Source organism: Crocodylus porosus, unplaced genomic scaffold (genome assembly GCF_001723895.1).
Source record: "Crocodylus porosus isolate Cpor-Errol unplaced genomic scaffold, CroPor_comp1, whole genome shotgun sequence".
Taxonomy (NCBI): domain Eukaryota; kingdom Metazoa; phylum Chordata; order Crocodylia; family Crocodylidae; genus Crocodylus; species Crocodylus porosus.
In genome coordinates this window covers 28,288,146-28,308,982 of record NW_017728949.1, presented here as the reverse complement: position 1 = coordinate 28,308,982, position 20,837 = coordinate 28,288,146, and the positions used below count along the sequence as shown (strand labels likewise).

The 20,837-nt window shown below is 36.9% G+C and overlaps 1 protein-coding gene across 6 annotated transcripts in view; it reads left to right on the top strand.

The window, feature by feature from the left end:
• Nucleotides 1–20,837, top strand: part of MYO1B (myosin IB) — a 183,936-nt gene that overhangs the window by 144,107 nt on the left and 18,992 nt on the right. For 2 of the 6 annotated variants that reach the window (XM_019554102.1, XM_019554103.1), the window contains 11 exons: nt 1,887–1,991; nt 3,421–3,483; nt 6,179–6,379; nt 8,457–8,683; nt 9,468–9,668; nt 10,798–10,891; nt 11,105–11,254; nt 12,684–12,752; nt 15,960–16,046; nt 16,330–16,416; nt 19,676–19,762. In XM_019554102.1, coding sequence (XP_019409647.1) covers nt 1,887–1,991; nt 3,421–3,483; nt 6,179–6,379; nt 8,457–8,683; nt 9,468–9,668; nt 10,798–10,891; nt 11,105–11,254; nt 12,684–12,752; nt 15,960–16,046; nt 16,330–16,416; nt 19,676–19,762 — 1,371 coding nt within the window. The remainder of the gene's footprint in view (nt 1–1,886; nt 1,992–3,420; nt 3,484–6,178; nt 6,380–8,456; nt 8,684–9,467; nt 9,669–10,797; nt 10,892–11,104; nt 11,255–12,683; nt 12,753–15,959; nt 16,047–16,329; nt 16,417–19,675; nt 19,763–20,837) is intronic. The other 4 variants (XM_019554104.1, XM_019554105.1, XM_019554106.1 and 1 more) reach the window with 2 other exon arrangements.

Here is a 20,837-nt window from a genome sequence, read left to right as displayed (position 1 = left end):
AATTTGTTTAGAAAATGTACTTTTATATCTATGAAATTGTCATCAGCATAATTTATGCTTTACAGGAATTGTCCGGCAAATTTGCTTAATAATATGAAATTTTTTGTGTGTTTATGCAAATTCAGTCCTCCCAAAATCTTTAAATACGGTAATACTAGTCAGTAAAATAAATTAAATGGTCTTTATTAAGAAGAAAAACAGACATACCTGAAACTAATTTTGCATGTCTGTAAGTAACATTGGTCTCATATATGTGTAAGTGGAATTCTTATAGGGTGTTAGTGAGCCATATGAATGCTTACTGAGAAGAAAATAGAGCCTAGACTGTAAATATGCCTATAAACATCCACCAAAAATCTTGCTTAAAAAAGTATCTGGACATCATTGTGAATTCATTTATGATTACCATAAACCCATTAAGTAAATTTTTGGGGTGAAATCCTGGCTCCCTAAAGCTTATGGTAAACCACCACTGACCGTTCCCCACCCCTCTCCCACTCCGGGGCAGGATTTCATCCATTGTATTCTGGCACTTGCCCCAGCTATAGTTTTATGGATTTGTAAATGTATTCTTTTGGAAGTGTGCTCTAGCGATAACTAGGGCTGTGCAAAGTTTCAGTTGCTGATTTGATTTGGAGGAGATTCGGCATGATTTTGTGGCCAAATTCTAATCGAATCAGGGGACCAATTCAAAGCTCCGAATTGATTCAAAGCCTCTGAATTGGTTTGGAAAAGATTCGGAGATTCGGGCAGTCCCTGCTCGCCACTGCAGGTAGGTGAACCCAGGTTCCATGCTGGTAAGCATGGACTGGAGGAGGGGGGAAGGGACCATGGGGGGACCCCCACCAGGCTCCATCCTCCACTCACTCCCCCAGCCCCCTGAATGCCTCTGACTGCTCTCGCTCCCCTGCCCAGCCCCAGCATCCCAGCACTTAAAGCCCTGTGCTTACCAGCTGCTGCAGCGGCCATCAGGGCCTCTGGGGGCTCATGGCAGAGCCCCCCGTTACAGCGCAGGAGCCAGTGCATGTGGGGTGCTTCTTTTTTTAGTTTTTCTTTTTCTTTTTTTTTAAAAAAGTGCTGGGGCAGGGCAGGGCAGCCACTGACGGCACTGGGAGAGTGGGGGATGGGGCCTGTTCAATTTGGCCGAATCTCCAAATCAAATTTGGCTGAATCAATTTGGGATAGTGATTCAAATTACTGAGTCAAATCACTGTGTTCCTCCTCACCCCCCCTGAATCGGCTAAATCCGAAGCAAATGCAAGATGCTTTGCACAGGCCTAATGATAAATATGACATTCTATGGTTTAATATGTAACACTTTGCCCATATACCATGGCTGCGCTTCCTGCCAGTAGGAATCTTTAAAGAAATATAGTATTTCATTTCCCATTGATTTTATAATAAGAGCTACCAATACACTTATTTTTTGTTTTAATATATGTTCTGGTCAGCAATGTTGATTAATTAGTGAATGCAAAGGCACTTAGAATTTTTGGAAATAATATGGTACTTAGGTGATTTTCACCCCGGGAAAATGTTCTACCATCTGGGAGAGGGTAGAGCAAGGGAAAGTTTTCCCTGCTTTGAGTTTGATCACTTGCCTCATGGGAAATTGCCACATAAGTTTGTCAACGCCTCATCTTTAGGGATTGATGAAGAAACTGTAAGATCAGGTTTAGTTTCCAGTTGTTTTTATTCATAATATGATCTGGCCTTAAGAAATAGATTCCCATTTAAAAACTTAATAGTGTATCCTCAGAATGCCACATTTAATACCAGACAGAGTAATTAATAAGTCTGCTGTACACTTATGGCCTCTGCAGTATTTTACCCTGGTTTAATTAATGATACAACAAAACTTGCAAATATGTTACTTTGTTTCATAGGAAAACAGTTTTGAGCAATTCATTATTAACTACTGTAATGAGAAGCTGCAGCAGATCTTCATTGAACTCACCCTTAAAGAAGAACAGGAAGAATACATACGTGAGGTAGTAATAAAATTTAGTTTTTCATATGCTAGTTTCTTGCCTTCTTGTATATGTACCTTTTGGGGGCATAACACTAAATGTACCTTTTGGGGGCATAACACTGAGAACTCTTATTAATCCTAAATCTGCCATGGAATGCATCTGCTATGCAGGAAAAGTTGGGGAGGCTTTTTGTTTGTTTGCTTGTTTGTTTTTGTTTCACATTCTCATGTCTGAAGTGATAAGAGGTCAGAATGAACTTTTATTTATATGTATTATTAATAATGCATGATTGATAGGTCTAAAATCAGGTAGGTGGATGAAATGAGATTGTATGAAAGTAATTATAGATAGATTCTATTAATTTTCTTAAGTGAATTTTTAAAATAAGCCATAGGTATTGTTTTAAGAATGGACTCTCAATATATAAAAGCCCACCTTATTGTGTTTTTGTGGTTTTTCAGTGGTTAGCCATGAAGTTAATGTTTTTTTTGGTCCTAGCAATATATTCTATTATACATACCAGTCAGAGGAAATGTTCAGAACTGTAGAAACTTAACATGTGTTCTCTGTGTTTAGATTGAATGGCACCATTGTGCTATGTTAAATGTTTTTGAAAACTGGATAGACTTTCTTCTTGCCTTGTAATTATCAAGACAATACAGAACTTAAAGTAATTTTTTCATTGATTGGTCAAGGACTTGAAAACATAATTACTGTAATTTGTTCTTTGAATCAAATTTCAATTCTTTCTGAAGAACTAAACTGTTAGTAGATACTACTGCAGAATACAAATTAAGAATGGACTTAAAATAATCGGGCTTTTGCTCCATAAATTTGGCCATCTCCCTCAATCATGTGCACTAGCAGGTTTCTGTAATGCATATGTTGTCTGGTCTAGTTCTTCCATATTTGGGAGTTTTATTGTTGATATTAAAAAAAATTAAAATATTAAGAATTTATGAACAGCAGCCAGACTTTCTGGGTTTTCAGATGGCTGCATCTAAATTTAGCCCTTTTTCTCCTGATCAAAAATTAAGAACAGTGAAATCTTGGTCTCAGATTCTTGCACTGGAATTGACTTACTTCCTTATAAACATTGCAAGTGTACACAAAGCATTATTGACCCAAGTCCTTGCAGTATAAAATTTTGGCTCCTTTCCAATGAAGTGCATGGGAAATTGACATAGATTAGAGAATGGAATGGAAAGCAAGTCTGGCAGCCATTCAAGGGCATTCATTTTGTTCAAATAATATTAGTGGTAGAATATTGCATTTTCCTAGATAAAATGCTAGGATCCAAAAATGTTTGTACATATATGACATATAGACCTAACTTTTAAAGGATATCCTAATAAATAGGAATGTAACTTAAATATGCCAATAAAAAGTGGTCTTCAACAGTGATTTCTTTTTCTTTTGTGTTTTTTTTTTATTTTTGTTCTTCTAGGGTATTGAATGGACTCACATTGAATATTTCAACAACGCTATAATTTGTGACCTAATAGAAAATGTAAGTTGTAATTATTGCCTTAAAAGCTCTTGCCTGCATGCAGTTTTTCTAAAATTCATCTCATGAAATTAAGTGCTATAAAATCGGAAATATCCTAATTCCACTGGATTTCTGTTGGTTTGCAATGATAGTGGTAGCTTTCAATTTTGTGTGTGAGTGTGTGTATAATGTATATAGTGGCTCTGTTTTTGCACTTAATCATAGCTTACTTATGCTTAGTCTGCTGAATGTCTAGTCTAATAAGGTATTTCAGAAGTGTGGAATGGACAAAGCTATTAAGTAATATATGGATTACATTTTCCCTTAGAAATGTGCAGCAGTTAGCTCTAAAACAAACTACATTTATTTATTCTGTTAAATCAAATATTGTTATGCAGTGCTGCTTTCATTAAAAGATATCCTCAGCAACTCTAAATAACATTTCTTTTGTTTGAAAACCAAGGAATTCAGTCACCACCTGCTTCAGGAAGTAATTGTTCTTAATAACAATAGTTCTTATTGACTTAATACAGTTTTATTTTTATGTCTCACAAACTTTCAAAACAACCAGGACAGAAAGATAATGTACCTAGTAATACAAAATACATGCTAGCATTTTCATAATTGTTTTTGAGAGAGGAAGGCTTTGGAGTGATGATATTGGGGAAGGAAAAGTCCATTGGGTGTGGGAATGGGGAGGGTGGGGAGGGAGGAAGAGGGTATGGTGAGAATTTTTATTTCCTTTTACAGAGGGATTGAATTTGGGTTGGGAAGTGAAGTCAGGTTGTGCTGGGGGTGTGGGGGGAGTGGATTTCCTTGGGCCCTTGGCACATGTTCCCTTGATGGCTTGATGGGATCTGTTCCCTGGTTCAAACAATTGCCATGAGTGATTTTTGGGGATGGGAGAATAGATCCCAGTCATATCATTACTACTTGCCAGTGCAGGAAAGGCTAAGGATCTTGATCCTAGGCTCCCCCTACACTGGTGCAAGTAGAAAGTTGGGTGTCCGGTGAGCTGTTGTGGCCCTGGAGCTGGAACTAGGACTGCACCAGAGTTAGTTTGATGCTCCAGGGCAGTCACAGGACTGGAACCACTGCCAGTCAGCTCATTGGTGGTCTTGGTCTCAGGACATCACTGTAATGAATATGACACTGGTGGGTCCTGGGTTGGGACTACCAATCAGCTGATTGTGGTCCCAGCCTTGGGATTGCAGTGGAGACAGTCCTAGAGCCCCACTGTGCAGCTAGCATCAGGCTGTATGGTGGGGACCCTGCCACATGTTCAATTTCAAGCGCAATGGGAACCAGCCACAAAATTATTGTGAATATTTCATGGAACAATTTTGTGACGTATTTCCCATTTTATCATGCCATTAATTGCTCAGTTGTGTAGCTGGGTTACTATATAAGATGTGATTAACTGGTCAGAGGAGTGGGAGAGTGGATTGCTTTTGAATTTTCGTGGGTGAGAATTTTATTGTACTTTTTTATTTTAATATTTTATTCTGTTTATAAAATTTGTCTCTCATCTTCCCTGAGTCTTTTTTTTTGTGGGGGGGGGGAAGAGCAGAGAGTGTGTGTGTGTGTGTGTGTGTGTGTATGTATATAAAATCGATCAGTAAACTAACTGCTTATTTTTAAGTTGGTGATGATAAATTAGTCTCTGGTATCTACTAGGAGAAAAACTGAAGTTGAGTTTTGAAAAATGAAAAAAGAGTAAGTCAAAATTCAAATCTGAAAAATACACTTTCAGTAACATGAATGTATGTTAAGGAAGGGGGTGAAAGAAAAACAAACCGGCCAGTTCTTGAGCTGAGCTGAAAAGGAGCAACTTTTCCATACATTATACTTTAAAAACCAATTACAATGCAATGTAATGTAAGTTTATGGTATTATTTTTAAATATTCATAAGTCTGAATATCAGAATCAGCATAATCTCATAGAACAAATTGCTGTAACTTTGCCTGTATCTCATTTTTCTTTTCTGTAAAATGAGGGGGTGACTTCCTTTATAAAATGCTTTGGGATCTATGGTTTAAAATGGCTTTATAGCAGCTTTCTAATATTATCTATTTAAAAATATTTCATACTTGTGTCTATAGTCGAATTGGCTTTAAACGCACTACTGCACCAAAGATGGCAAATTTTTGCTGTTTTCAATGGTTTTTAGATCTCAAGAATGAGAATGTTGTATGGGCTCCTGTAATGAAGTAAGAGAAGAAAAATACACAAAACTAATTTTTTCATTAAGAAATGTGTTTTTCATGTTCAAATAGTTTTCAAGATGTTAACAGATTTTCTTCACGCTTTCAAAATAAAGTTTATTTTAACTGAAATCAAGCTTTCGAAGAATTTTGAGTGATATGAATGACTTCAAGAATGGGTTCAGACTGGAATGGCTTCTTTGAGCTTAATATATAATTCAGCTGTAATATTAAAGCTGGAGTTTTGACAGGTTAAATTCAGAGTTCTGACTTGTTATGATTTAAATATTAAATGTATGGTTCAGAACTAATTATATGCTTAATTACAGGAACTAGATTGTTTGCATCACCACTGGTGTAGCTGATCTGTGTTTGTTTTTGACTTTTGCTTTCCTAGCTATATTTTTATTATAATGCCATACTTTTCTAAAATAGCTTAATATCATATTGATGTTAATAAAAAAGATTATTTAAACAGGGCTTTTAATGAAGGATTTTTTTAAAATTACAGAATCAAACTGGAATTCTGGCTATGCTAGATGAAGAGTGCCTGCGGCCAGGGACTGTTACTGATGACACCTTTTTAGAGAAACTGAACCAAATCTGTGCTACTCATCAGCACTTTGAGAGCAGGATGAGCAAATGTTCACGTTTCCTGAATGATACATCCCTGCCTCACTGTTGCTTCAGAATTCAGCATTATGCTGGCAAGGTACTATATTCGCAGAACTTGTATAAGCTTAGACCTGCACTGTTTGCATGCAAGGCCTGAACATCTGAAACAATGTTAAATTCTTTTAAATACTAAATGATTATACAATAAAGGTTGATATGGCAGCATGGAGTTGCCTAAAACCAATACTAGGGCAGCAAATGTAGATGTAGTATAAAATTACTCTTGTACTTAATCTTTAGCCAATGGTAAGTTATCTTTTGACTGTATTGCCATCTTTATGGGTACATCTCACATAGGCTAAAACTGTTTTAGACTTCAGTGGTGGTAGATAGAGTTCCACATCCTTAAGTTAGCGTAATACATTTTTGCCTGAGTGTTCTGAAACTAAAAATGCTCTCTTTAGAAGTATAATGATTAACACACATGAAATCCAATCTTTACATTTTGCCAAGGTAAGACTGTCAAAAACTAGACCAGTGTTTAGTGTTTCCAGTGTTAACCTGGAAATTGGTTATTTCATTGAGTGAGTCAAAGGTTAGACAACATTTTATTGTTCTAGTACTATTTCACTCAGTTGTTCTTGATAATTTTTAACAATGTATTTTATTTCAGTTTTTCCCTAGTTCAGGTATCACTAATTACTAGTGTATTAATGTCTCTTAGCCCAGGGCATGTCAACTGGGAGTACTCTTCCCCTTCCCCATTCCATGTCTGGCCACAGGGGTACACTTATTCAAAAAGATTGAAAACCCCTGTTTTAGCCCATTGTAACAAAGTTGCTGGGAGTCTACTTTTTCTAATTGGCATGACAGCCTAATGTTTGTATTTTGTATATTATATTCTATATTTGGTGGTTGCGTTTTATATTTGGTTGTAATTTGCAGTTGATTAATATAATTAGCATTCTTTTTCTTTGATGAAACTGAAATGATCCAATTGAAAATACCTTTGGTGCTCTGGGTGGGATTAGGAACAGATTGCCTCTTATAGAGAAGCAAGTGAAGGTCTTCAGTTATTGTGGCATTTTCTAACTGGGCAGAACATTTCAGTCAGTTTCTACTGTTTTTGCGTTTGTTTTCAATCAACTGTTGAAAACATTTTGAATAGGCTGCTTGATAATAAAATATGGACTTTTCCACCCCCCGAAATATAATCTACTTCTTGTTTTTTTCCCCAATAGTAATTTCTGACAATATTTTCAAAAACAGCTAAATCCAGAAACACGTTTTCTATTTAATAGAAAAGTTTCTGGTCATTTGATCCAGTGTAAAATATGACTAGATCATGATTATTTTGATAAAAGCTGACCAATTTATATTAGGGTCAGCTTGGGGAGGGTGTATGTGTTTACTCAGGTCCCATAGAGAGCTATGCAAATTTCTGCTGGATGCTTCCTGTGTGTCCAGCTGCAGCTCAGATCATACCATCTATGCATGTCATTAGGCTGTTTTTCTCATGGGGATAATAGGGCCATGCTACTTCATATTAGCTCAGATTTAGGAAATTTCTCAGCTTTATTGTAAATACAACTGTATAACTTTAAGTAAAACTAGTGTTGGTATTGTGGGGATGTTTTTGCTACAATTTAAAACAGTAGGGGGAAAAGAACAACTTTTTTGTTTCAAATGGAAGAAACTCTTAATTTGTCTGCGGAAGAAGTTTTTCTTGGAGTATTTGGTAAGAAAGAGCTTACATGAAAAGTTCTGGCCATCACTGAAAAATGTATGTTAGGGGTTTTTTGTTTAAATAAATAGACTAGAGCTGTCTTAAAATTTAACATTACCGTTTAAGAGAACAATTATTTTATAAAAATATTTTGAGTTTGTCTAAGAAAAGATATCAGATTTACCCAAAGAACCTTGTCCACTTATAAACAATATCTATTTTGTTCAATTTGGTGTGGTTTTCAGAGGGGAGAGGAGAATGAAAGATTGTATTTGATATGCAGTGGCCTCCCCTGTCCCCAAACACTGATTTTAAATAAAAGCCAGAAGATTTTTGTTCCTATTGAAATTTTGCATGGAATGGTAAATCACTTCCTGGCCTACTCTAAATTTTGATCTGCCTTGTGGCCCCAAATTGTACAGTAATAAGATTCTTGTCTATTGTTTAGGTGATGTACCAAGTAGAAGGATTTGTTGACAAAAATAATGATCTGCTCTACCGTGACCTTTCCCAGGCCATGTGGAAGGCCAACCACTCCCTAATTAAAGACTTATTTCCAGAAGGTAACCCTGCCAAGATTAACCTAAAGAGACCCCCAACAGCGGGTTCACAATTCAAGGCTTCTGTAGCTACCCTGATGAAAAACCTTCAGACAAAAAATCCAAACTACATTAGGTAAGTGATTCTATAACAAAACTTAAAAAAAATTATAATAGATGTGTGACTGAAACAGAAAAGAGAATTCCAAAAGTTATCCTATAGTGAAGAGATAAAGGATCCCTTATCAAAGGATAACAAAATATTTTTCTTCAAGATCATTGGTGTACACTCAGTCTAGGTAAATGCCAAGTGAGACTTGTTACCTTCACTCATTTGTTGGGTTTCTGTGTGAAATAAAGTTATTTTTGTGTAGTTGTACAACCTTTCCATCAGTTGGCCCTAACTGGACTCATTACATGGTCAGTAAGTAGAAGAACAAATTTCTCAGGAAATGGAACTTCTCCCTTATCTTGATGAGGCAAACTGATAGGGAGATTGTAAAGAAGCTTCTCTTGTTGCCCACCCCATTATATTTTTGTTAACAAATAGGACTCTTTTCTGACAGCTTATGCAAATAAACTTTTTAAAATGGAGGGGAAGGCTGGTTAATTGCTTATCTGCTCATGAATACTTGCTATTATATCTGCATGCACTTTGGTAGATCAGTTATTAATGTGCTTTTTAGGAAATATTTCAGAATAGCAAATTATTTTGATTTCTTTGTGGGATTTTAAGTAATGAAAGTTTGAGAATAAGGTACTGTTATATCTCATGCATGTATTTAGTCAAGTTAAAGGTCATTAGCTTATATCTAGTATAAGCCTAAAGTCTAAAGTTAAAGGTCACTTTAATAGCTCCACATACACAAAACAATTAGCAGTTTCCCTGCTAAATAAATATATATTGTTTCAATTTCCAGATGCATCAAACCCAATGACAAAAAAGCTGCACACATCTTCAATGATGCTCTAGTATGCCACCAGGTCCGGTACCTTGGTCTCCTGGAGAATGTCCGAGTTAGAAGGGCAGGCTACGCATTTAGGCAGCCTTATGAACCTTGTCTAGAAAGGTACAAAATGCTTTGCAAGCAAACATGGCCTCACTGGAGAGGACCTGCAAGGTAAAATTTAATTGGTATTCTTATTCCTTTGTATTTTGATGTATATGTATTTAAGTAGCTAAACTCTAAAAATGTAGATCACTTACAAAGGAAATGCTTCTAGCAACAGTCTTACTTGTTAACAGAAAAGAGTTCTGCAGAGAGGCCAAATAGTTCCTAAAATGCATTTCAGCCTGCTAAGCTACAGACAAAGTCTCTTTGAACTACCTTGAAAATGGCTAGGTAGTCTGTAATAGAGTGAGAGGGGCAACTCTGTCTGCCTCTTTTTTTTTTTTTTTTTTTTTTGGTATAATCCCCACTCCAACATCTTGTATCTAGTAATATCTTTTAACTAAACTATTAAGCAATACATTCTTTTACCAATAATTTTGAGGTAATAATAGCCTTAAAGACTTGTGAAACGATTAGATACTTCTGATAAATATTAATTCTGTAATTTAAAATTGCACAGTGCTCATCAAAAATGGCCTTGCTGGTATCCTAGATAGAAAAAATAGTATTTTTCCTCCAAAGTTTTTTTTTTCCTATTTTTCCATGGATAAGATGAAATTGAATGTGATGTACAGATATTCTTTTACATTGAATCAACCGCTTCAGCATCAATTTAGCTGTTTAAAATCATCTAGATAATGTTAGTACAAATTATACCCATAGAAAAGTATTGCCCAACATTATTTTGGACTCTACTTTTTAGGCATTATTGTAATTTTGGACAACTTCTGTGGTTTCACATGTATTTATTGACTTTTAAAATCAATTTAATGTCAGGTAAAACATGGTATCCATGGTTAACTATTTACAAGAATGGAGGGGTAGCATTTGACAAGTGTCAGTCAAAGTTTGTGAAACTTCTGTATTATATTTGACACAAATGTGAGTTCCTTGCCTGCCTTTTTTAAGTGTAAAACTATATTTGATGCCAAAACTGGTCCCTTGCTGGTATTGCTAAATGAAATTATTTCCCTTTATACTCAGTTATTTCATAACATTGCAATAATGATTATCTCGAATTAAAAAATTACTAAAATGAGTTGTACTATCATTCTTAAACCATACATGTATGGAAGACCTTAAAATGCCCTTAATATGCTATCTGTAGATTAAGAGAGCTCTCATTTTGTTCTTTTAGGGATGGCGTAAAAGTTCTGTTTAATGACTTGGAAATTCCTGAGGAGGAGTATTCCTTTGGTAGATCGAAAATATTCATCCGCAACCCAAGAACGGTACGTGAACAAACTTCTTCAACAGAATCAAAGAACATTTTGCATGAAGAATGCCTCTTGCTAGCACCGCAGAATTTAATGGAAAATTAGTGTAGGTTTCTCCAAACATAGTGCTCTGAAGCCACTTCAGCCTACAATATGCTAAAAGTCAGTCTCAAAGAATTGACATTTTTGTTGTCATAACTACTCTTTGCCTGCCTTTTTAAAACATAGCTCTTCAAATTAGAAGATCTGCGAAAGCAACGTCTTGAAGATTTGGCCACACTCATTCAGAAGATTTACAGAGGATGGAAATGCCGTACTCATTTCCTTTTAATGAAGAAGAGCCAAATTGTGATTGCCTCCTGGTACAGGAGATATGCAGTAAGAGTCTACTCATTTTAAACAGAGATTCCTTTTTAGTTTGTAGCAGTGGTTATTTTCCTTTCCTCTATCAGCTTGGAGAAGTGCTAAAGGAATTCAATTTTGTATCTGTCATCTTTTGGTCTCTTGCCTTACTTGCAGCCTTTAAAATAAATGCTATGATATTGCCAAATCGTTCTACTCCTAATGACCAACTTTGTAGTAACAGCATTCTGTGAAAGCTTTCCAAGTTCAGCTTGGATAACATGGAGGCCAATCAAAGATTGGAAAAAAATATGGCCATTTACATCTTGAAGCAAGTAATGACTTATGAGTGGTGTTAAAAATAATATCCCACAGCAGTTTGTCTATATGATTTCATTATCTTTCTTCAGATGAACAGGATCAGATTGCATTACTGAGTAGATCATAGGTCCTAAATGGTTTAAAAAGAGTTGGCAAAACTATGTTTGCAGATCTGTTGAAACAAGGAAATAAGAAAAAATGAACAGCCAGCTTTTGGCTTGAGTACACCTCTATCAGCATTATTTTCTAATTTATAGATCTTCATTGCTTTGTTGGGAATTTGCAGGAGTAATTTTGTTTTACGTTTGAGCATATAATTCTTTCATAATCCAAAATAATTACTTGGTGGAGGAGGGGGTTCCTATGTATAGGGGATCCTGATCTCAGAAGCGAGATGACAAAGTTATAAGTAAGGGCAGTATTTGGGATGCTGCAAAGGGGGTGTATTCCCCACACATTCAGCTTGGGGACATTTCCTTGTGTGGGTCAGTGGTTCTCAACCTTTTTTAGATTTGACATCTCCCTGGTTCAGTGGTGGTTGTGTTGTTGGTATGGTAATCAACAACCTACTAGTAAAAAAATAAGGATGTTCTTGATTTTAAGAGGAAACTGTTCACCCTTTTAAGTAAAATAGTCAGTGGTGTATGTCAAACTGATTTACTTGGCTAGCATTCTGGTCTTGCATTCAGCAACTTAGTTTTTTCCTTTAAACTATTATCAATACTGGTATTATAGAAGGGCTGTGGGGTGGGTGTTAGGAACAAAAGAAGTCTTATGATTGTCAGTGGAAAACATAGCCAGCAAACTAGAGCAAAGCATTTGTGATAGACTGTCTGCTATTTTGTTGGTGGGAAAGACAACAAAACAGTGGCTGTTAGCATTTAATTCACATAACTTTACACGGCTGACCATAAGATTAGATTTCTGTGTAAGTTAAAAGTAGCATTGTCCTCAGACTTTTGTTTGTGGGTTATTTCCTTTTGGATTAGATACGGAATCCACACCCCAATTTGTACATTTAAAAATAACACACCGTTCTGTTCATTTCTTATGACTTGCCCCCTCAGTTATTTTTTTTAGACATCACTAAAAATATGTTGATCAAATCACTTCATAATCATGGGTTTGCATTTCTTTAATACAGCAACAAAAGAAGTATCAGAAGATAAAGAGTTCGGCAATTGTAGTACAGTCTTACATCAGGGGATGGAAGGTGAGTTTGACATCAGAAAGCCTCTCATTTTACTTGCACAGGCTAATACAATCTAAGCATGCTGGACTCCGCTGAGGAGAGCTGAGTCATTAACCAGTTTGCCATCCAGAGAGTATAGCAAGCTCTTTCAATGCCGGGGGCAGGAATTACGTTGACCACTGAAGAGGGAGAAAAGGAGGAAAAGTCTTACCTTCTGGACTTCTCCTGACTTGAGTGGCAGCTGCTACTCCTATTGCTTTAGTGGCTGGGGCTGCTGCCACTGAGAGCCAGGCAGCTGCACAGGCTTCTCAGGGAGCCCTGTTCTCTACCCATGCTTACCCTCTGTGGACAGGGTTATGGCTCCCATGGGAAAGCCTCCTGGGGCTGTGCTTGCACAGCAGCACCTGCTGTAACAAAGTCTCCTGAGGGGCAGGGGGGCCCTACTGGAAGCCCCTCCCCACCCCCCAGTCAGCACCCAGGGCTGGTGTGCTGCCCTCTCCACCCCTGCAATTTTGCTAATGTTACCAGGATTTTCAAATGTGAAATAAAATTTGAATTGAATACAATTTCAAGAAAAGGGGCTAGCCAGGTGGGGCTGTTTTGGAAGGCAGTCTGCAGACAGGGGATGTGGAGATGCTATTAATACTTCACGGTAGGCCCAGTGGGAGAGTATGTTGTTGCTACTACCTACAGCTTGTTATGGCATTGTCTCTTCAAATATATCTGTCCCAAGCTCTTTGATAGAAGATCTGTGATTATGACAGGGACTTCAAAAATGAGATTTATAAAAACTGGTTTAAAAATGAGATTTTCTTCCTGTTTGGAAGGACTGGAAAATATCTAAAAAATCTTATACCTTCACCTAGTGGAAGGTACAGCCTAGTCTTAGGAAGGAGTTAACCTGTCAAGGTTTTCTTTCACACTACTATTGCACCCTTCCCTAAGTAGATGCAAACTCTTCATTCATTACAAGGTATTACACCTGGTGTATATAAACAAGGACAGTCTTCCAGTTACCGGTCAGGTGCCAGTTTATACTTTTGTTTGTGCCAAAGGAATTGAAAGCCTGGAATTTTTTGTGCAAACTCGCATTAGGATTGGTTTTCCAGCTGCATCCTAGGTTTATTACACTTACTTAAATTAAAAGATTTTAACTTTGTCCAGCATTATTGAAAAATCATACTTGTCTGCAAGCAGTCAGGGTGTGCTTTAAAATACAAATGCGCTGAAGCTGGTAAGAAAATTATAGCAATCTCATGTATGTGACAAAAACATGTTAAACTAGACATGTTAAACAAGGATGAGGCCAGGTCCAACTCTTACTCCTTCTGAAGTTTAATTAAATGAAATTTTAATCAAATGATGAATTTTACAAAGCTGATTTAAAAAATAAGGGGAGTCAAGCTCATTTGAGAGAATGATTCGATTCCATGGTGTAGCTATGGTCTGTGGGCCAAGATCAGAGAATCATAGATTTGGAAGAGATCTCAAGGGTTGTCTGGTCCAACCTCTCCCCGTGAGACTAGGAAGGACTTCATACTCCATGTAATCTGCAGTGGATCTCTGACTAATGTCAGTGGCAGATGGAGAGAATATGGAAATCCATTTACTAATTAGATTTGTGCTTATTCAATATCTTATTGACCCATTTAGTATTCTGCATTGTTAGGTTAATGGTACTTCTACCCATCTTTGAAAATTCTCTTCCTCTTCTGTCTTCACTTTTTTCTCTCTCTTTTCCCCCCTCTCCTGCAGCAATTTCTTGTTTCCTGTCCTTAAGGTTTTTTTGATCCTATCCTCTTTCCTGTTCCAACCACTAAAAAAAATCAGACAAGGAACAGTTAATGATGTTGAAGTATTGGCATGTAGCTTTAGAGCTGATACTGCTATGTGACTTCCTATGTCCAAGTTAGTGTTTCAGGCTGTCTGCAAACTCAGGTTTAAACTTGGCTCACTTTGGAAGGTTATCCTGCAGCCATGAGGTCTCAGAATATAATTTTTTAAAATTAAAGATGAGATTCTGTACAATATTAATATGTTCTTTCAGATTTTCTCTGTGGTATATCAGTATATCATGCAGTGAGAGGACAGGACTAGGAAAAAATGGATTTAGAAGGTACTATATAACTCGGGCCAAAAAAAAAAAGGGGGTTTTGTAATATCTTACAACCCGCTGATAATTGTCTGTTTGGCTGAACAGTATTCTTGCACAAAGACTAGGGTGAGTGTTCATTACAGTTTTTGTTGAAATTTATCTGCCTAGCTCAAGTTAAAGTAATCAGATCTCCGAATCGCGAGCAGCATAGGCTATATGTCTTCTTGCTGCATTCCTAGTTCAAGTATCTGTAATACTAATACTTCAATTCATTCCTTCTGGTGGGCCAGGTAGGTTGAATTTAAAGGATACACAGTGCAGAAACATAGTGAAAGACTGACTGGTTTGGTAAACACTGGCATTTCTGGAAATCTCAACCTACAAAGGGTACATTATTGTGGCATATCCTAGGTGCACTGTTCTTGACCAGGTCCGAGCCACCTGTTGCTTCTACTGATGGAAACTGACTGGTGAAGTATGCTTGAGACAGAGGTCTTGAAAGTCACTGTAGAGGCCATTTCTCTGAGAGGCCTCACTGCATTATTCTGGATTCAGAGCATGCCAGTCAGAGTAGGTGGGCTGTTGGTCCTCAGGGTGTCCTGGCTAGAACTGAAGCCTACTGCTGGAGCTAAACATACTGCTTTTCTCTTTCAGTGGGATATGTACTCTTAATTGCTTAGGCATATTTGAAAAATTCTATTTGCAATCTAAATCATATTGTACAATAGGTGGAAGAGAAGTATTATTGTCCTTGTACAGTTGAAGTGACCTGCCTGAAGTCTGTGACAGAGGAGGAAACTGAACCAGATTAGAATAATAGAAAATTAGGTTTTGAAGGGCCCTCAGGAGGTCATCTAGTTCAACCTCCTGTTCAAAGCAGGACCATCCCCAACGAGATCAGCACAGCCAGACTAGGTCATTCCAGCCAGGAATGAATTATCTGAAGTTCCAAACCAGTTCTTCAACTGCAACCTCTTTCCTCTAATACACTCTTACTTTTCTGTTTCTGGATTTGGAGTGCTAATGTTTGAGGGGTTATTTTTCTGGGTTTTAAGTAAGATGCTGCCTATTATAAATCAGATGTAATAAAAAAGGTATGAAATTAGTGTTCTTTTTCTTTTGATTGATCAAAGGCTCGAAAGCTTCTCCGAGAACTTAAGCATCAGAAACGTTGCAACAAAGCTGTCACAACTATTGCAGCTTATTGGCATGGTACCCAGGTAAGAAAATGTTAGAAAGCTTTGTATTACAGAGCCATTATGTGGAACAAAGACCCTACAGATTAAAGATTTGGGGAATATTTTCAGTGGCTTAAGCTACTTAACTTGCATTTCTCTTTGCTGCTTACATGTTTTAACTATTGCAATCTCAAAAACCAAGACATGCTTTCATATTTACTGTTTATGGTGACTGGTTTCTTTCTTTCTCTTTCTGTCCATTGGGAACCTGCAGTAACCTTTTCTGTCCTAAACTTTTCTATAACCCATTTCAAATACACTACAGGCGCGAAGGGAACTGAGACGACTGAAGGAGGATGCTAGAAATAAACATGCTATTGCTGTTATTTGGGCTTACTGGCTTGGATATAAGGTACTTCATGCATACATTCCATGCCTCTTCACTGCTCAACAATATCTGACTTTCATCTGTAGTAAATAGTGAAGATTAATAACTAATGCTATGACTTAGAAAATATTAGAGCACGATCCTTGATTTCTTACATTTCCATTCATGCCACACTTAATAAATCTGAAGACATCCTAAATGTTAGTCTTCCATCTCTTGTATAGTAGACTAGGAACTTCTAACCATGCTACCCAACTAGTACCAATTGCATTCTAACAAGTTATTAGATTTACATTATTAGACTACAATATTGTCAAATTAGAAAATGCATTTAACTGACCAAATATGCAAAGCATGTTTTTTCTGCTAACAAATGCTTGCAGTGACATTTTTCTAGATTCCTAAATTAAAGCTTTTAATGGGGAGTGTGTATTCTGCAACTTATACAGGCTCTTTACATTCAAAATAGTACATTGTAAATTATAATTTTTACAACTTCATGTTTGAAATCTATTCTGTGCTGTTTTTTTTCTTTATTAATAAATTTCAGTTGAATAAGAGGAAGTACAGTGTTGCAAATAAGATGCAGTATTGATGACCTGAATTTTGGGAGAAAAGTATGTTAGCGTACGCATCTAAACTTCTGGCACTAGAAAAATCCCAGGAATTCCATCATCAGCTGTTCGTTTTGAGAACTAAAATCCCACTGAAAGATTCCTGCTAATCCCTAGATTTCAGTTTCAGGTTTTGTGAGCCACCAAAAATTCTGTGCAGCAGAGAACAACATTTAAATTATTGTTTTAATTAATTAACAGTGCTTCACTGACTTGCGATACTTTCAGTAAGCCAATGAAAATTAAATCTCGATTATTATTTTGCATTGTTATTACAAAATACCTCATGAGTTAAAAAGAAAAATGTTTAGTGTGGTCCACTAATACAGAGCCAAAGAACAATGTTGAGTTTGACCTTCATTGTTTTGTCACTGATGTAAATCTGTTAGACATGTAATGAAATGTCAACCTAGGACTCAGCAAATAAAAATATACAGAAGGCCCCTCATGAGAGAGATCAGTGTAAACTGCTACACTATCTAATCAGTCACAATTTTCTCTTCACTTACATTAAATAAATGTAAAATGTTTCTACCTTACTCTAATTAGGACAGTAAAATATTTATATATCAACTCTCCTTCATAACAACAAGCAAAACAATTGATTTTTATATTCTTGCTATACCTAAGAATTCTCTTCTACCAGAGAGTCCAGTGGTAGGGAGCTCAATTTATATACAGCTTCACAAAATTAAACTGTACGTTGCTGTTAAGAAAAAGAATAAGACAAATTAAAACACATTTTTTTATTTCTATATTAAAGTACCTAATTGACAATACACAAAGAGTGGAAGCAGACATCGCCTTTGTGCTGTTATAACATTTTTTATGGTGGCATAAAGGCCAAGCAAACAAATGTCCATAGCCCCTGTCATACCACAGATGCCCAAGATGTGCAGCTGTGATTTAGTTGGCATCAATTTGTGTCACTTTATTGCAGAAGCTGTCCACTAGGTTTATGGCGGGAAAGTGTGGTTAGGCAGGTACTCCTTGAGTTTCAGGTGCCTGATGTTGCGTGCCTCAGGAAGTCCCATTTTTGGGGCATGCAAGATCAGGTCACTAAAGCTTGGGGATCTCCTGCCTGGGTTTCTTGTTTCTGATTCCCTGGGTGCTGGTCAACACTCCAGTGCAGTCATGAGGCTGGGATTACCAGTTAACTGATTGGTGTTCCCAGCCCCACACCCTCAGCTGAGCTGGTTTTTCACTCTTGCAGAGGTGCACCCCAGAGATCCCACAGGGTGCATATCTGTAAGCAGGAAACTTTGGATTTCTCTGCTTAGAGACACACCCAAGACCAGCCCTGGGAAAGTGCCTGTACAAGGGAGGGGGCATGCTGCCTGCTTTCTGCAGGATATATGAGCTGGACAGTGGGCATGGCTGATCTGTTCTGTTTGGTAATGTCTGTAAAGTATTTTAACTAAACTAAAATATTACGTTTTAGTTTGTCTATCATAAGTCAAATGCAGTCAAGAAAACATGTCTTAAGCATAAGCATAATTGTAACCAACCAAATTTAAGTGCTCCCTAAAGGTTGCTTGAGATCTAAAAAAAAGTCATAGAACTGAACTACTTGGTTTCCTTCCTCCTCAAAAGGCAGACAGATTCTGATTGTGCAGTGTCCTTGGCATTAAGATGTCATATAATGAGAACTAGAATTTGCTACCTCACAAGTGAACTAAAATATATCTTTTATAAAGGCTTTATTAATGCATAGTTAAATTGGAAGAGTGCCCAAAAAGTGCAAGAGGTAAATGTGAAGTGGATTCACTTTTCTTTAATATACTTGACAAGATAAAAGTACTGCAAGTGCATAGCTACAGCTACTGCTGCTACCATCTCCTTATCAAGAAGACTGAAACTAATGTGTTGGGTTGCATGATGTCAAATAACTAAACAAACAAATTTATTAATATCTTCTAAAATGTAAAAGTATAACTTAATAGACTCTCAGTCTTCATATAGGTACTTGGGAATTTTATTTTCCTAAAATAGATTATTGATGAATTTGTGTTTCTCTCCTTGTTTGTATGTGATGAAGTTATGCTGTTTGGTGATATAATGTCACCTACCTCTTCATTATGGGGAGAATCAGAAAGAGAGAGATCCATTTAACGAAGTGAAGAATAACACAAACAGAATATTAACATCTCTCTAAAAACAGAAGTTTTAAATATGGCATAAAATAGTATGAGAGAGTTTCTTTTACAATTAGAAACCAACATATTTCTTGATTTGTAGAACTGATCCCAGTATGCTCAAGTGCTTGTCACTGGAGTTATTGATTCTTTAGGATGTTTTAAATGATTCTTAAATCAACATTATTTTAATCTTATAACTAGAGGGAAAGCTTTCCATTAAATTGGGTATCATGAATTCATATTGATTTATTTATTGATTGGCTTACTTGCATGGAAGATATGATGCAAACATTCATAGCAAATAATGGGGCTTGCATAATTCTTACTTTTCTGTATCAGTAAGACAGTATAGAGGCTTTTATTGACTACCCTTAACACCATTTCCACACTGGGTTTTAATGGTTACATACTGTTCTTCCATCTTTCTATATCTTATTCATAAATTGGCTGTTCTATTGGGAGAATCCTTTTCCTGGTCATTGTGCTATCTGCATCGGGCTGTCTCTTTTGTTCACTATCTAAACGTTTTAGGCTCGAAGGGAATTGAAACGCTTGAAGGAGGAGGCTAGGCGTAAGCATGCTGTTGCAGTCATTTGGGCTTACTGGCTTGGACTGAAGGTACTTTCTCAACCACTCCCTTGCATCAACAGTGAACTCAATATTGAGTGTGGCATCTACTAACACATAATATGCTATTGATTATGCAGGTTCATTAGTAAACAGTCTTTCAGGAAATTACATTGCTTAGGTTTTGTCATGGACCTTTTTACTAAAAAAAATCCTGAAGCTGAAAATCTCTGAAATGAGACATTTGTAAATGTTTTTAACAACTGTATTATATTACAGTGGTCTTAAGTCTGAAGCTATTTCTTGTCTTATCAGGAGGTTCAGTTTTCAGTGGAAGAAAAAGTGCCAAAACTGTTCTTAATTAAAGGGACATTAATATGGCTGTTAACTTAAAATTTGACCTACATTGGCAGAAAGCCCATTCAAAAAGATTGCAAACATGTATTTTCTTTTCTTGACCTATGCTTGCTATATAGCTGGGGAATAGGGTGGGACTATTTTTTTTGTTCTTACTTTAGACCTACTGGCCTTGTATTGTATTGTAGCCTTAAGTATAGTGTTTGATAAAGATGTAGAATTGCATGCTATAACATGTGGTTGGTGGCCTTCAGAGACCTTCCTATAAAAGTTTTAGCACTTTCAATTTTCACGTTTGTCTGTATATCTCTACAGCAAGGATTGGTTGACAAAAGAAAACACTTCTGTAATCTATGAAGTGTAGTTCTGTTCTGTATATTGACTATGAAAATGGCATTGTAAGAAGAGACTTTTGTGCCTCAGTGGCGCACATACATATTTTGTTTTCTTGATTTATATTTTAAGTTAAGTTTTAAAGTACTCTCACTGTGAACTTATTGGGGATCACTGTGAACTTACTGGGGATCGCAGACGCCACCCGAGTTCTTTTGGACTCAGTTATCATGATTAGTAGATTTAGTGGAGGGGTAGGCAGCGTTTTTTGGCCAGAGTGCCAAAAAACACCACAATGGAAGGCTGGAGTGCTGGCATGTCAGAAAAAGAAAATGAGGGCAAGGGGTACATGGCAGGATGCCCTGCTTGTGCCCCCTGCTACCCTTGCCCCCACCCAAAGCCCCTGTCCCCCATTCCTGCTGCCTGTGCCCCCAGC